Below are 13,192 nucleotides of genomic sequence, written 5' to 3' on the forward strand. Positions count from 1 at the left end.
ACCTCAAATTAGAATGGCAATTAATCAATACCAATATTATTTAATATACAATGTAAGTTTTTAATCAATACTTTCTCATTGTCAGTGGGTTTGGTGTTCTTTTACTGGTTAATGCTCTGATATTCCTGAATTATTGACCAGGGAACAAAATTAACAAGTCCCTGAGAAGTGAAGTCCCTTCCAAGTTTCAGAGCATTTGTAAAACAGAAACTCACAGGCCTTCCTGCCTTTATATCACAGAAAACTGGGCAAGGTAAAATGCCTTCTGTCCAAAATGATTATTCGACTTTTAAATACTTAAATTGAAACATAATTTTCATGGCAGGATCAGTAATATACTAACCTTAGGGAAAAGGAAGGTCTTGTTACTCTATGATGTGTTTGTTCCTGAGAAATTGAGAGGTTTGCCATATGTTTTTATGGTCGTTTTCTTTGAGGTTTCATAAACACCTTCTGGAATGTGGAGGTCCCAACATCAGAGTCATATGGGAGCTTTTCCAGGGCCCTAATGTCATTAACTCAGCTGCTGCGATATACAATTATTTCTTCTACATTTAAAAAGCAATTCTCTGATCTCCAACCCATTAACCATGTTTGATCTTTAACAAGATGAAAAATGTTTGGAATCTAAGCTTATGATCTTTGTGCTACATTTTTCTTCTTATAATTCTCAGTAGCTTACCAATCCCCCCACCCCCCTTTCTCTTCTTTAGGATCAACACTCTGTGGTAGGCCAGAACACAGGCCCCAGTCCAAGTCCCAACCCCTGCTCAAATCCAAACACTGGAAGTGGTTACATGAACTCCCAGCAATCACTGTTGAATCAGCAATTGATGGGAAAGAAACAGACTCTACAGAGGCAGATCATGGAGCAGAAACAGCAACTTCTTCTCCAGCAGCAGATGCTGGTTGACGCGGTAAAACATTCTAATTTCTACTGCATGTACCTGTTGGCCCAACAGAGGGAGTTCATTTGTTTTCATTTCTGCTTTTACTGCCCTTTTCTCTGTGCCTACTTATGTGACAGCTACAAGGTTGTCCTGGCTATAAGAGTGTCTAATTCCATACATTTAAAGTGCTGCAGGGAAAAAAAAAAAAAAAAAAACTTGATTTACCAGCTGCTGGATACTTGGAATGCATGGCACCTTGGCTAACTAGCCCTGCCCAACCCAGGAATGTCTAGAATGACCAACATGGGCATGTGATTCAGGCAAAAGAAGCCAGTGTTGTTCCCCAGCCTCAAGGGTAAGAAATAGTGAATAGAACTTAAATCAACTCAAATCCAAACTGATTTAGACATAAACAAGCTTTAAAAGCAGTTTTAAAAGCCAACATGGAGTATCAAAACTAAGACTTGACTTCCACAATAAATCATCTCAGAATGGAGGATGTGTTTTTTAAAAAATTGACCATAAATTTCACCATATTTAAGTGGCCTTTTAAGAAAGGCAATGCCATGTTTCCCACACATTACCTAAGCATTAACCTTTCTTCAATATTTGTGGGCTTATCTTTTCTGTATTCTCAGACATACTCATACACTCAACAACTGATCCAAATCCTTGCTGCTTCCTAAGACCATGGTCCCATCTCCAATAGTTTTATTCTTTCCCTTCAAACTATTTGGCCAAATAAGAAAGGGGAAAAGTTAATCATCTCCAGGTTAACAGACCTTAGGTACACAGAAAAGTGAAAAGCAAAATCAAATCATTTTATACTCAAGGAGCTTTGTAGTAAAAGTCAGAAGTGCAGGTGTGTGGTAAGTACTATAATTATGCAATAAATATTAATTTACAATGGGGATGCAGCTATAAACAAGACAGGCCCTCTCTTTGCCCTAAAGAAGCCTACTGCCCACTGGAGATGTCAAATGAATAGGCAATAGTAGTGTATGTGTTTAAACGCTCTTCTGTGGGAACTATTAGAAATGGTTTCAGAGACGAAGTTATATCTACCAAAGATCTGAAGGTGAAGTGGGAGATGGGGGAAGAGTAGGGGTTTATTCCAGCCAGAAGAACCAGAATATTCAAAGACCTAAAGACAATAAAAGATATGACATTGTCACATTTGCAAGGCATAGAGTGTGCACAAAGATAGGAAAGTAGGTCATCGGCCAGGAAGCCAGAAATGAGAGGGCGGAGGATCGAGCTTGATAGATCAGAGTATTTATTGTATGAAAAGCAATGGAGAGGATTTTAAGGACCTAAAACACAGAAGTACTAGATTCAGATTTGCACTGTAGTAAAAGTTTAAAACATAGCAAGAAAAAATATAATGGAGAGAAATATTAAGTCCAGCCTGAAAAGATTGAGGATAGTCTCCCAAAAAAGGTAACATTTGACATTAACTTTGAAGGACTGTAGGATTTCAATCGATAGAGTAGGTAGAGTCCACCATTCTAGGTGGAGGGTGGACCAGGAACCGAAAGGTGCAGCCTGGCTGTGTATTTGCTCATCTGAGATTATATTATGAAATATTCAATACATAATGAACAGTATAAATAATAATATAACGATCACATATGTTTTTTAAGAAATGACAAATGGGATAAATTTATGGTCCAGAGCATATGAGGAGAAATAGTGAGAAATAAATTTATTTGACCTTAAATAAGAATAGCGAGAAATAAATTTACAGATAACCTTGAGGCCTGCCCTAAAATATAAGGTAAAGGGGAGTCACTGACTGGATCACAAAGTGACACAACTGGTTTCTTCTACAAATCATAGTTTTAAAAATTCAGTCCTCCCACCTGTTCCTTCTCTCATCCTTTTTTTTTATTCCTTATAAACTAAATAGCTTAGGAAAAACAGGCAGCAGAAGAGAAAATATAAACCGTCTAAGATTGACTTACTAGGTACACTTTAATTACTCCCATTGATATTATTAATTCGATAAATTTTAACATGCAGAGGTTGAATTTCTGGATTTTTTCGCTCTGACTAAAAGGCAAGGAAGTGGTAGTGTACACATTCCATGAGGGTCCTGGCCTGGCACTGGCCTAACTCCCACTGAGCCCCAGTTGAGTCACCACTGGGACAGGTGCAAAGGGAAGTGGCATGAGCTGTGAGAGATGAATGCAAATGAGGCTGCCGTTTCTGTGATTTTTATAAACCATTCACATTTCTCTTTGTTTGGACACCATTGAGGGTGCCTGTGCTTTTTAGCATATCCAGGAAGAAACAGTCTTTGATACCACTTTACATTAGCATATGCTTTGTAGTCGTTTGCAGTCAGTTGGCAAGGCCAGATAGGCGCCTAAATTGAGACATTTTCTCTTGAAAGTTTGTTATCCTTACTCTTTATTATTCTCCCACCAGTGAAGTGCAAAGAAGAGAAATGAGTAGTACTTATTACAATGGACATCATAATTACCAACACTTACTGTACACCTACTGTGTGCCAGGCATCATGATCTATACAATAGGAGTTTGAGGGAGGTTCTTTAATATCCACATCTCACATTTTTACAGATGGGAAAACTGAAGCAGGACAGGTGTGTACTATAGCAGATGATTTCTACTTTAGGTTTTCAGGACCAAGTCATTGCATTATCATTAGACATTAGTTGGTAACCATTAGACATTAGTTGATAAATTAATGTTGTACAGAAGTAATCTCAGGGACAGCCTGTACATTTACACTTGCATAGAATGGGAATGTCATTCTCTTGCAAAATGTAGCTGTTTCCATTCAGTATTGCAGTCTGGTCTTTGCTACTCTTCAGCACAAAGTGACAACATGGCAATTCTATGTTCTGTCCATATGCAAGACCATTAAATCTAACTCATTTGTGAACAAGTAGTTTAAATAACTCAACTTTCCAGAGTTATACATATTAACCCTTTGAACAACCCAATTTTAGCCTTTGGGGGATAGAAAGTCAATGATTAGACTAAAGATACTTGAAAATAAATTCAGGGATGAAATCTAGTCTGTAATGGGGAATCAAGGGCCTGGTTATCACATAAAAAACACATACACACACATACATCCTGTCTTCTTCAATATAAACAGCAGAAACACCTAATTAGGTAACAAAGAATGACAGATGCTTTGGGAAAAGAGAAGATTTCAGAAAGTCTTATGCTTGGCATAAAAATCAAAACTGTCAGCTTACACAGGGATGGTTGAACATCACCACATTTGGGTTCATGGAACATCTCAAGATGTTTCTTAAACATTTAGGGTTTGGTAAAAACCAGAAAGAGTTTCGCCAACCACTTTTTCCCTTAGTTTGTAAACCCATGTTTTAAAGAAATGTAATCCATATGTTTCTGATTCATTTACACTTAGCTCATCAAAATTGTGTTTTATATGAATCACTTGATGTCCAAAAGACTTTAAGTCTCTCAAGTTGTTTTTTTTTTTTTAGAAACAATAATCTGAATTTGGTTTGTTGTTGTTTTAAGAACTTTCTTCCCTTTATAGTAAACTTATTCTATTTAAAAGGTTTGGAATTTGATGGGAAACTGAGAAACACATGGCTTAAATGAGTTCTAATTTAGGCAGTATACATTTGACTTCCAACTAATTTACCAATCTATCTATTACAAAGTTTCTTTTTTCTGTTTATTGATTTTTTTCTATAATTATTGTGTCTTCTCTCTACCTATGCCAATTATTTTTATCTTTGAAACAAAGGTTACTTTGGGATGCATACAAAGTTGCAGTGAAGCAATTCTAAAAACTTCCTGATCCATACTGAGAAAGAAAAAACAAGCAGCCCTGATGTCCAGAACTAATATGACACTCACGGCCAAGCCATTTTGTTCTCTGTTGGACATAATCTTAGAGAATATCAACCTCAGACAGGGTTACTGTGAAACCATGATAAAATGAGACAAAACAAGACACTTTATAATTCTGTCTAAAAACAGGCACAAACATGGTCACTGTGCAACACCAAAAATACCAAATATCCTCCTCGTTGGCTAAATGAGTGATAGCTAGTTCTTTACTCAATCATAGACTTGACCTCACTTTCTGACAGCTTCCAGTCTAGAATAAATCTCCACTTCCTTAGACACTCCCTAAATCACTCAATCAAAGCCCAAATCCTATGATAGGTTCTCTCTAACACTCTCCTACTAAAACACCCCATGGTTTCCCATGATGTGCACTCTCTCTTGCCACAACAAGTAATAAACCCAGCAGGTGTGTTCCTGGTGGGCTTTGGCTGAGGGCACTGACAATATTAAAAGAATGTCCCTGTTTCCTCTCCTAGCTCCCAAACTCACATATAACAAAAGTTGGCTGATTCCAAAAGGAAGGAAAGGGAGGAGCATGGGAAATTTCTATGCTTTTAGAATTGAGCACTAAGAAACAGAGTAGCAAGAGGCTCTTGTATTGTATGACAGGAAACAGCCTGAGTTTTTGACTCAGGATTTTGTCTGTGTTCTACCACTGTGTGATGGTAGGTAAGTTACTTAGCCTAACAAAGCTTCCATTTCCTCATCTCTTAAGTGGAAATAATCATGAGGCGATAAAAAAGAGGTACAGGTTGAGTATCGCTTATCCTAAATGTTTGGGACCAGAATTGCTTCAGATTTCATATTTTTTCAGATTTTGGAATATTTGCATAATCCAAAATGCTCAGATTTTGGAACATTTTGGATTTTGGGTTTTCAGACCTGGGATGTTCCATCTGTAATAGGCATATAGTTCCTATACCAGTACCTGATAGGTTATCTCCTGCTATCTTCTCCTATCTAGGCTTGCCAGATTTAGCAAATAAAAATACAGAATGCTCGGGTGTTCTATATTTTATCTAGCTATGCTTTCCGTATTTCATGGGACCAGAATTATATACATATAGGTACCAAAGTATATCAGGTGTGCTACAATGTAAAACTGGAAATACCATCTCAAAAATCACAGAAATTAAATTCTCATTAAAATCTAATTGCAAAATAAAAGAAATGATAATAGTTACTAGACCCAAAACACATGTTAAATGTTATGGAGAAGTAGAAATTATATTTCCATGCAGGAAGTTTATTGAAATTGAAAAAAATTATCTCTGAAATCAAATCATGATTTGCAACCCATGACTGCAAAATTGTTGATAACAGCACGTAAATTTTTACAAGTGAAAAAGTAACAGTACAATTAATATGTTTTCATCTATGCTTTCAAGGAGAAAATTGCTTCGCAAGATCAGATAAACCGACATTTGACAAGGCCACCTCCAGATTATAAAGACCAAAGAAGAAATGTGGGCAGTATGCAGCCAGCTGCTCAGTATTCTGGTAAGTGTTCTTAAAAATTAATAAAAATCATCACTGAAAAAAAGGAAAGTTCAATTTTCAATATTTCTTTCCTCATCTCATATTTGATTGTAACATCTTTCTTAGAATCTTTTACTAACTCTCATTTAGCTTTTAGATCAGGACCATACTTAAATATTTTTCAGCTCTTTCATTGGTTCTTCTTGCTTATTCCTGCCTTGTATTCCCATATTTCACTGCTCCCTGGATTACCTCTGAGAATTCAAAAAACCTAAATGTTTTCTAACTGCTGGGTTCAACCATTCTCCTAACCAACATCATATCTTGACCCAGGTAGTATCAGGTAAGCAGACATTTCTCCCTCTTAGTCACATGTGTAACTTGCTAAAGCCTAGTCTTTTTGTCTCATCTTTTGAGCCCATCTCCCTAAGGTTTCCCCTTCAAAGACAAATAGTCCTGCCACCGACAAATAATTGAGAAAGCAAATTAAGTCTTTATGAAATTTCTCCAAAACACCAATGGTGGATCCCATTTTAATCACAAAACAACACTTCTTAATAGCTCTTTCAATATAAAATATGCGGTAAGCACTACTCCCCAGATCTCTCTCCTCCCACTCTCTGAACTCTAAAAGAACCTCTCCCAAACTCAGCCTCTGCTCCTGCCTTCTCCTATTCAGCATCTATTCAAGTCTCCTCCGCCTCAAATTCTCTGCACTTTCCCATGTAAGTTAAGCTTATCCTCTTGGGCTTCCCAAGTTCTCTCTGCTTTACCTATTACTTTCATCTGTCCAGGAAACCATGAAGAAAATTCGCTAAAGAATGAGAGTCTGTGAACACTACTATTTATTAATATTTTCTGGTCCTGTTTACTGTAGTTTTAAATATATTGTCCTAATTTATTTAAACTCCTTCAAATGTACCAGATTGTTTCTCTCCACTAAAGTAAGGAATGGGATATATGTACTCTACTTGCTAAGATTACTTTGCCTCAGAGAAAAAGCAGGATTCTGTATTTGATTGTCCTCAAGGAAGTTGACTGACAAGATGGGGTTTATTTGGAACACGGCTTCTTCTACCATATCCCATGAGTAGGCTTTGGGAAAGCCAGGAGCCCTTTGAAATATTATACAAAATTCAAGATGGGTGTTTAGGTTTTTCTTTTCCCACTCATATAAAAGAATCGCACAGATAGTAGTCTAGGGCTTGTTTGGTGACTCCACAATATTATCAGGAATCCAGGCTTCTTTTGTCTTGCTGCTCCATCTTCTTTAGTGTGTGGCTTCCATTCTAAGGGCTGCCTTGTGGCCACCTTATCACCAGCCTTCCTATCCATATTCCAGGTAGGAAGAGGGAAGAAAGGAAAAGGTAAAATGGCCTCCCAATGAGTCATATTCCCTTTTCAAAGCAGTTGTCTTGGACTCCCACCTACCAACTTCTGCCTTTAGCCAGAATTTATTCATATGTGCCCCACCCCCCACCCTGCCCTTCCAGCTGCAAGGAAGTTTGGAAAATGTGGCTTTTCAGCTGAGTGCATTGCTACAAAATCAAGGCTGTTTCTCTAATGAAGACTGGGAGGTTTTCCACAGTGCATATGGGCATTTTTTAAGGGTGGGGTCCTTAGCATACAACTGCTGACCCCCCAATGGGTAAGAATCACTGCTGTAGAGCATTGTACTTCCCATGTCTTCTGAGAATGAAATAGTGACAAAACACAGCACAGACTCCTTTGTCATTTTTTATTTTAATCTTGTTGCAATAATAATCACCTTTCCCAGAAGTTGATATTAGAAATGAAATATGAAAAGTATCTAGAACAGTTTTTAATCACATAGTAGGAGCTTCTAAATGTTAACTGTTATTATTATTTTGTGATCTTCATGGAAATTCTCTCTATTCTGGTTGTTTAAAAATACTGCTGTCCTCACAAACCTTCTCAGGGCATGTTGTTAAAATACAGGGCACCTTACAGGGGATGTTTTCTAAAACCTTCAAATTTTTTTCCACAGCAATTTCATCGTGTAAATTCCCTTACCATGAAGCTTTCAGATACAAAGATCATGTTGCTTAACCTCATTAGCATTGTGTGTACTCTCAGTTGTTGTTCAGATATCCCCTACCTGTCTCTGATCCGTCTTCATCAAACACTTGCTGCCCACAACACAGTGCAGGGCCCTGTGCTAACACAAGAGGTACAAGGAGATACAAGAGACTGTTCCCACCTTCAAGGGGTATGTGGACTAGTTGGGGACATATTTTAAGTAAACAGAAAGGCTAGCGTGTTCATCTGGCCTTTAGTCTTTCGGGTTGTATACCAGGCTAGATAACCTCAAGCAGCAGGGGACATCCTAAGATACAACTGCAGACAGGCTGTGCTCATACACTGACATTATGATATTCATATGTGTGTGTAGCTCTCTGTTTCTCAGTATCTCTGATTCTCTGAGCCTCCCTGCCTCTCTTCAGGAGCATACTTCATAACAAAATCTTTGTCCAAGTTTTCTCTTTGCTTCAAGCTCTCATTCATTCATTCATTCATTCAAAAAATATCAATTGAATTTCTACTTTGTGCCCACTACTAGACTCAGGGAATATGAAGTGAACAGAACAGGTAAAAATTCCTTCCTTCATGGAACTTATCATCTAATAGGCACTTTTTTTTTCTCTTTCTGGCACTCCGTTTTTGCCTCTCAAGATGTTTTTCATGATGACTTTAACCCCTCCAAGTCGGGAAGATTTCAGTGTGTTGCTTAATCACTGTCTATGTGTGGAGGCTTCCTATTCAGCAGCCTGTGTCTCAGGCATTGGACCCACATCCAACCAGTTATTGACAGGCATCTGTTTAACTGGCAGGCACTTCGAGGCTCTATGGATTGCCCAATACAAAGGCTAAGTGCTAAATGAAAGATTCAAAGGGCAAATGCTGCCGGAGAGAGGAGGCTGGAATAATAAGGGAAAGGTTAATGGAGGAATTCGGGCCTTGGCCTGAGCCTTGAAGAAAAGACAGGGTTCAGCGAGATAAGAGGGGCATCATAAGAGAGTGAAATGGCATGAGCAAAGGTGGCTCATGGTGTGTTGGATAACAATGCCATAGTAACTACACCTCTGGGAGCAGAAAGCTTTCTGTATGGAAATAATCACCAGAGCATGGATTACGTTGAATTCCAGATGTTTAAGGAGATGGTAATTTACCGTTTGGACACTGGGGAGCCTTGCATGGCAGCTTCTTGAATGAATTTGATGCAGATAAAAAATGGGACATGATTTTCAAGGCCATAGGTTAGGAATATTAATGTAGTAGCCATGTATAGGATTCATCCACACTTTCTTATTTGGACCCTGGAGTAAACAGTAACACGGATTTCATGACAGCTGGCTAATCAAAGTTGTAGTCTTTGGACTTAGAACACAATAAAGCCAATTCAAAATGGAAGATTGACTATCAGAAGATCCTCCTCTCAGTGATCCCAGAAGAGGAATAAAATAAAACCTAGAAAATAGAATCATTCTATTTTAGTCTTCTTTTTGTAATGTGTAAACTCTTGACCTTTTCACAAAGGAGTGACCTAGGGTGAAACTCCCCCGTAAAAGCTGTCTTATTCCTTTTGTATAAAATGTTTAATGAGTATTTCTCTTAAGTGTTCTTAAACCCAAGAGCAGTTTCATAGTTGATAAGTTATTGAAAAGCATTTGTACAAGAAGAGATAACCTACTATTACGAACTAATAGAATTTTCTTCTTTTTCTTAGGTGGTTCATCAACAGTGAGTTTAAACTCTAATCAGGCTTTGGCAAACCCAGTTTCAACACACACCATCTTAACTTCAAATTCCAGTCTTATGTCTACTTCTCATGGGACAAGAATGCCATCATTATCCACAGCAGTTCAGAACCTAGGGATATATGGAAATCTGCCTTGTAATCAACCTGGCACATACAGTGTCACTTCAGGAATGAATCAATTGACCCAGCAGAGAAACGCAAACCATTTGATAGCAAATCAAAACAATGCTCTGATGCCACGGCCACCTACCTTAGGGCCAAGTAATAATAACAATGTAGCCACTTTTGGAGTGGGAGCTGTTGGCAATTCACAACAATTGAGACCAAATATAACCCATAGTATGGCAAGCATACCAGCACAGAGAACATCAAATGTAATGATCACATCCAACACAACAGCACCAAACTGGGCCTCTCAAGAAGCAGCAACCAAACAGCAGGAAGCCCTGAAGTCCACAGGAGTTCGCTTCCCTACAGGTACAGCTGCAGCCTATGCCCCAAATCAGTCATTGCAACAGGCAGTAGGTAGCCAGCAATTTCCCCAGAGGGCAGTGGCTCCTCCTAACCAGTTAACACCAGCAGTGCAGATGAGACCCATGAACCAAATGAGCCAAACATTAAATGGACAAACCATGGGTCCTCTCAGGGGTCTGAATCTCAGACCCAATCAGCTAAGCACACAAATTTTGCCTAATTTGAATCAGTCAGGAACAGGGTTGAATCAGTCAAGGACAGGCATAAGCCAGCCACCTTCCCTGACATCCAGCAATTTTCCTTCACCTAATCAAAGTTCCAGGGCTTTTCAAGGAACTGACCATGGCAGTGACTTAGCTTTTGACTTCCTCAGCCAACAGACTGATAACATGGGCCCTGCCCTAAACAGTGATGCTGATTTCATTGATTCTTTATTGAAGACAGAGCCTGGTAATGATGACTGGATGAAAGACATCAATCTTGATGAAATCTTGGGGAATAACTCCTGAAGGAGAAAGGGGAGACAATTTTCAAACTTCAAGCACTAAGAGGCAGTATTTTACAAGGACTCTGAAAAGACCAAACTGTTGACTTTCAAATGAGCTGCATGAAGATACCATGGCTTAAAAAATGGAAAGCAGAAAGAAACTGTAGTGGTGAACATTTTGGTCTAAAATCTTGTTTTAAATCTCAAACCTGAAAGTAAAACATTGGGATCACTTTTCCCTGTCTGAACTCCAGGACACAGTATCCAATCTATCCAAACAGAACTGTGATGTTGATATGTAATTAACTGTGTAAAATAGGCTTTCCAAGCTCCTTTTTCTCCCTGAAATTAAAGTAATAGAACTTGTAGCTTGTTTAAACCCCATGTCATGAGGTGGCACTAGTTCCAAACAACAAGCAAAGAATTCCTTAATTTGCTCTAATAGATCTGTGTGGTTTAATCTTTCCACTCTGTCTTTTCGTTTAATTTTCATAAAGCTTGCAGGATAGATTGAAATGTTATTGGTTTGTTTGGAGTAACTGAACAGTGTCCTATGTAAAGGAAAGCCAGAGAACCTAGAAAACATCCAGTAGATTATAGAATTTCTTCCCTAGATTCACCGCTTACTTTTGCAGTTTTCTCACATATCCTGTACTTCAGTGGAATGCTGCCTCTAGTGATGAAACAAGACTGTAGAGCTGTGTAACCTGATTTTGGCTTTCACAACCAATTTCTGAATCCATTCCCAACCAAGTTTTAGATACAACCAAGACTAGACCTAATCATACTGAAATATTGGTGCACACCTGTCTGCATCAGATTTCACTTAAAAAAAACCCATTAGACATTGCTATGAGATTTATTTAGCCACAAAAAATCTGGGGTGTTGCTTATTGTGCTTATGCCCACTGTTTTGTTCCCAAGTTGAGTGAAATTGAGCCTTGTCCTTCCTACTTATTTTTATGACCAGAGTCTGGTTTGTAAGAAAAGGCAGTTTGGAGATCAAAACTGAGATTAGAAGGTATCATGTTATTGTTGGAGATAAGAATCAAGGATGGCAAGTATAACTAGGTACAAATCTATTTCACAGGGTTTGAAGGAAAGCATAATTGAGAGGGAAAACAATCTGTCCCTTATTGGGCATATTATTTGGATTTGAGTGAACAGCTAAATAGAATGTAGTCCATTAGTAGCGATCTATTCATTCTTCTGTCTCTGATGTGATGAATCATTGCCACATGCTAGATGGACCCTTCATATCCAGGTTTTCATCCTCAGGGCTGAGCACTACATCAAAGAAAGAGTTTTTGTTGAGTTATTCAACCTTAGTGCTCACATACAGATCAGCTGTGAAATGAGGAAGACATGTGCTGATTTGGAACGGATGCAAAATACCACTATCATTTTTCTAATTACAGAGGAACAAGGTTATCTTCCACCCTTTCAGGTATACACTTACATGTTCAAATATCAAATTTAATTTAACTGAAGTCATTTAATAACCAAGTCTTTAAATATCTGTTCAAAAAAGAACACATTTTGATAGTTCTGTAAAGCTTTCTCCCAATCTTTAAAATGTCTAGAAGCACTCTCCTTTTTAACATTGTACCAACATCACTGGCCCAAAATCTTTTCTGTGCTAGCTTGTAAATATAAATAAATTACTTGTTTTGTAAACTTTTGTAAAGAATATTTTGGTAGAAATACTTAAAACATATTCTTTGGGTTATATTTATACATATGTGAAATAAATATACTATCAAAAGGTTATATTTTATACAAAAAGTAAATTGTTACCTTTTGTATGCTAATATACAAAGTTTTGTATAATATCATGGTTTATTTTTAGCTCTCCACTTAAACCATAGGTGGTCAAGTGGGAACTTTTAAAAACTATCAAGAGGCTTGTTAGACAAATTTATATACTGAAACCTCAATAAGAAAGCATTCCAGGTTTCAATCTTTTCCTTTTTTTTCCTGTTCTCACATTATTTTTTAAAACCCATAGTTGTCTTATTTGATTATTGACTATTCTGCTGTGCACATTGTATTGGTCCTTGTTGCATGTTGTCTACTGTGTGTTTTTCCATTTTATAAAACAGTGTTTCTCCATGCAAAAAGAAAGAAAAAAATGATGTACATATAAACACTTTTATTTTATGGCTCCTCCATGTTACTGTATATATCTGCCAGCACTTCCTAGTTACACTCCTGTGATTC

The 13,192-nt window shown here is 37.8% G+C and overlaps 1 protein-coding gene across 1 annotated transcript in view; it reads left to right on the forward strand.

Moving 5' to 3' along the window:
- MAML2 (mastermind like transcriptional coactivator 2) overlaps positions 1-11,084 on the forward strand; it is a 325,642-nt gene extending 314,558 nt beyond the window's left edge. Inside the window, exons 3-5 of the mRNA XM_063095610.1 lie at positions 714-917; positions 6,140-6,251; positions 9,979-11,084. Coding sequence (XP_062951680.1) covers positions 714-917; positions 6,140-6,251; positions 9,979-10,994 — 1,332 coding nt within the window. The 3' untranslated portion in view covers positions 10,995-11,084. The remainder of the gene's footprint in view (positions 1-713; positions 918-6,139; positions 6,252-9,978) is intronic.
- Positions 11,085-13,192: the final 2,108 nt, after the last annotated feature.

The sequence above is a fragment of the Cynocephalus volans genome, chromosome 4, assembly GCF_027409185.1.
Source record: "Cynocephalus volans isolate mCynVol1 chromosome 4, mCynVol1.pri, whole genome shotgun sequence".
In the NCBI taxonomy this organism is placed as follows: Eukaryota; Metazoa; Chordata; class Mammalia; order Dermoptera; family Cynocephalidae; genus Cynocephalus; species Cynocephalus volans.